This window comes from Rhinopithecus bieti, unplaced genomic scaffold (assembly GCF_001698545.2).
Source record: "Rhinopithecus bieti isolate Rb0 unplaced genomic scaffold, ASM169854v2 scaffold_4104, whole genome shotgun sequence".
Lineage (NCBI taxonomy): Eukaryota > Metazoa > Chordata > Mammalia > Primates > Cercopithecidae > Rhinopithecus > Rhinopithecus bieti.
Genome location: NW_016804554.1, coordinates 2,556,790 through 2,559,229, shown reverse-complemented (window position 1 = coordinate 2,559,229; position 2,440 = coordinate 2,556,790). Strand labels below are relative to the sequence as shown.

At 35.0% G+C, this 2,440-nt stretch overlaps 1 protein-coding gene across 1 annotated transcript in view; it reads right to left on the bottom strand.

Annotated features, from left to right (window-relative positions):
- Positions 1-1,540: 1,540 nt before the first annotated feature.
- Positions 1,541-2,440, bottom strand: part of SLCO4C1 (solute carrier organic anion transporter family member 4C1) — a 65,388-nt gene continuing 64,488 nt past the window's right edge. Inside the window, 1 exon segment of the mRNA XM_017869174.1 lies at positions 1,541-2,428. Within this exon segment, the coding sequence (XP_017724663.1) occupies positions 2,316-2,428 (113 nt within the window). The 3' untranslated portion in view covers positions 1,541-2,315.

Below are 2,440 nucleotides of genomic sequence, written 5' to 3'. Positions count from 1 at the left end.
ATTTTCATAAAAGCTTATTTAAAAGTATCACCTTATAAAACTGAATATATAAAATACAATGCAGCCCTTGATAACTAAAAATCTTTATAAATGCCAATTATTTAGTCACCTGTTTATCAAACTATTTCTATGGATGGAGTGATTTTTTTTCTTCCTCTAAATTAAGTGGCCCTAGACTAATATATTTGTATAGTTATTCTGTTTTCTTCCTTACTGTCATTTCACATCTCTATCAGTGAGTTCCTCGGGATTTGCCTTTATTCTACAACTATGAAAGTCTTCAATCCAATTCCCTGCTTCCACACATGGGACACAGAAAGCCTAAACTTTCCTTTTTTCTGGGCTCCAACAGGAAGCAGCATTTACAATGTGTCTAGCTTGGTGGGAGGGAGATTGTCAACTGAGGTATCATGTGTGTTCACCTGCCTATCTTGCCCTGTTTCTCTGGCTGCTATAAATTTCCTGCTTCTCAAGTATCTGGATTTTTGGCTACCTATTTGGCTTCCGTCTTTGGTGTTTATATCTGTCTGGTTTTAGCATGTCTCTCTGATTCCTGACCCACAGCTCCTCTCCTTCTCTAATATTCAAGTGTGCTTGCTTGACTAACTTCTCATTCCTTCTCCTTGAATTTCACTTTACAATTGCACTACATTCTATCATCCCTGGCCACGGATTACCACAAAACATAATTTCTTAAATCCTGCAAATTTCTAATGTTTCTAATCTTGGTTTCCTACAAGATCTAACACTAGGTTTGTGTTATCCTTATTACAGTGTATATAAAACAATGCTTGTGGAAAAATAACCTCGGAGAAAGCTTTTAGGGGAAACCTGATAATGAATTTTATTAAATTAATAACCCTTATAAAAATTTCAAATGTAATAATATCTGGATTTGAACTTCAATACTTTTCTCAAGTAAAATTCTTAACCATGGTAGAAGTTATGTTTGTTAATGTTCACTCATCTATACCCTCCATATTCTCAGCAAAGTTGGCATAAATAGGACCTGTATAAATAGGGTTATAACATTATCAGGCTTGTAAAATACTTTATTAAATCAATGCATCAGTTAAAGCAGGGGTCACCAACTCTGAGCTGTGTGTGGCCTGTTAGGAATCAGGCCACACAGTAGGCGAGCTGAGAGGCAGGTGAGTGAGCATTACTGCCTGAGCTCCGCCTCCTGTCAGATCAGTAGTAGCATTAGATTCTCATAGGAGTGCAAACCCCACTGGGAATTGCACATGCAAGGGATCTAGGTTGCACTCTCCTGACGAGAATCTAACTAATGCCTGATGGTCTGAGGTGGAGCAGTTTCATCTCAAAACCATGCCGTCTTCCCCCCTGGAAAAATTGTCTTCCACAAAATTGGTCCCTGATGCAAAAAAGGTTGGGGACTGCTGAGTTAAAGGGTAGGGTTTAATGTTTTAATTAAACAACAATAATAGATGACTACACTATGCAAGGCACTGTTTTAGGTGCAATGAGTAATATGTTAAGTGATTGGCTTTTCAAATTAGAAAAGTTAAAGCTATATAAGTATTGATCAATAGTTTCATGTTTATTTGGCATTTTTCTTTACTGACTGGTACTTTCCTCTGAAATATATGTAATTGAATAATACTATCACAGAATCAATAGATGTGTTAAACATTGTAATATCAACAAATTACCTCTTGGAATTCTTCAGTTAAAGTGAAAATATGCATATACAATGCTGATGTTTTTGTATACACTATATACCAGGACACAAGGATGATAACTAACATATTCTAATAGTTCAATAATTTGCTTTGAGAAAGGCCAGACTAGTATACATAAATTTAAAAACAAATTACGTGACAAACCTGGTTTTAAGTTAATAGGCTTTCAATAATAATTCCTGGAAATCATCACACAAGTTTGATTAGTTTAAATTTTTATACCATAAATGTTCTAAGCTCAAAATATTGGCAATGAAAATTAAAATTAAACAAGTTGTAATGGGGATAGAAACATCATTATATTTTGAATGTAAACTTTTCTAATTGTGGGCCTTTTTTCTTGTTATTGCTTGAGGATTTCATATCTAGACGATGGGAATGGGAAATTGTGTGTGTGTGTGTGTGCTGTGTTTTGAGGCTTTTGGTGGGCTTTGAAGGCACAGGTCTGTTTCTTGCATAAAACAAAAACTACATATGTAAAAAAAATACATTTGAAATCAATTTTGTAAATGTGATTGTCCATATTGGATAGATAATGTTGTCATGGCAATGCGTGTTCTTAAAAATCGAGGTAAATTTTCCAGGTGTAAAACAGTCTTCTCTTTTCTCATTTCACCCTTCTTTTACTACTTTGTTGAGATCCTCTTCTGCTAAAACATTAGTCACAACTGAATTCTCATTATGAAATGACACATCTGTGGCTGGTGGAGGTGGTCTATACAAAAGATTGCAAATCC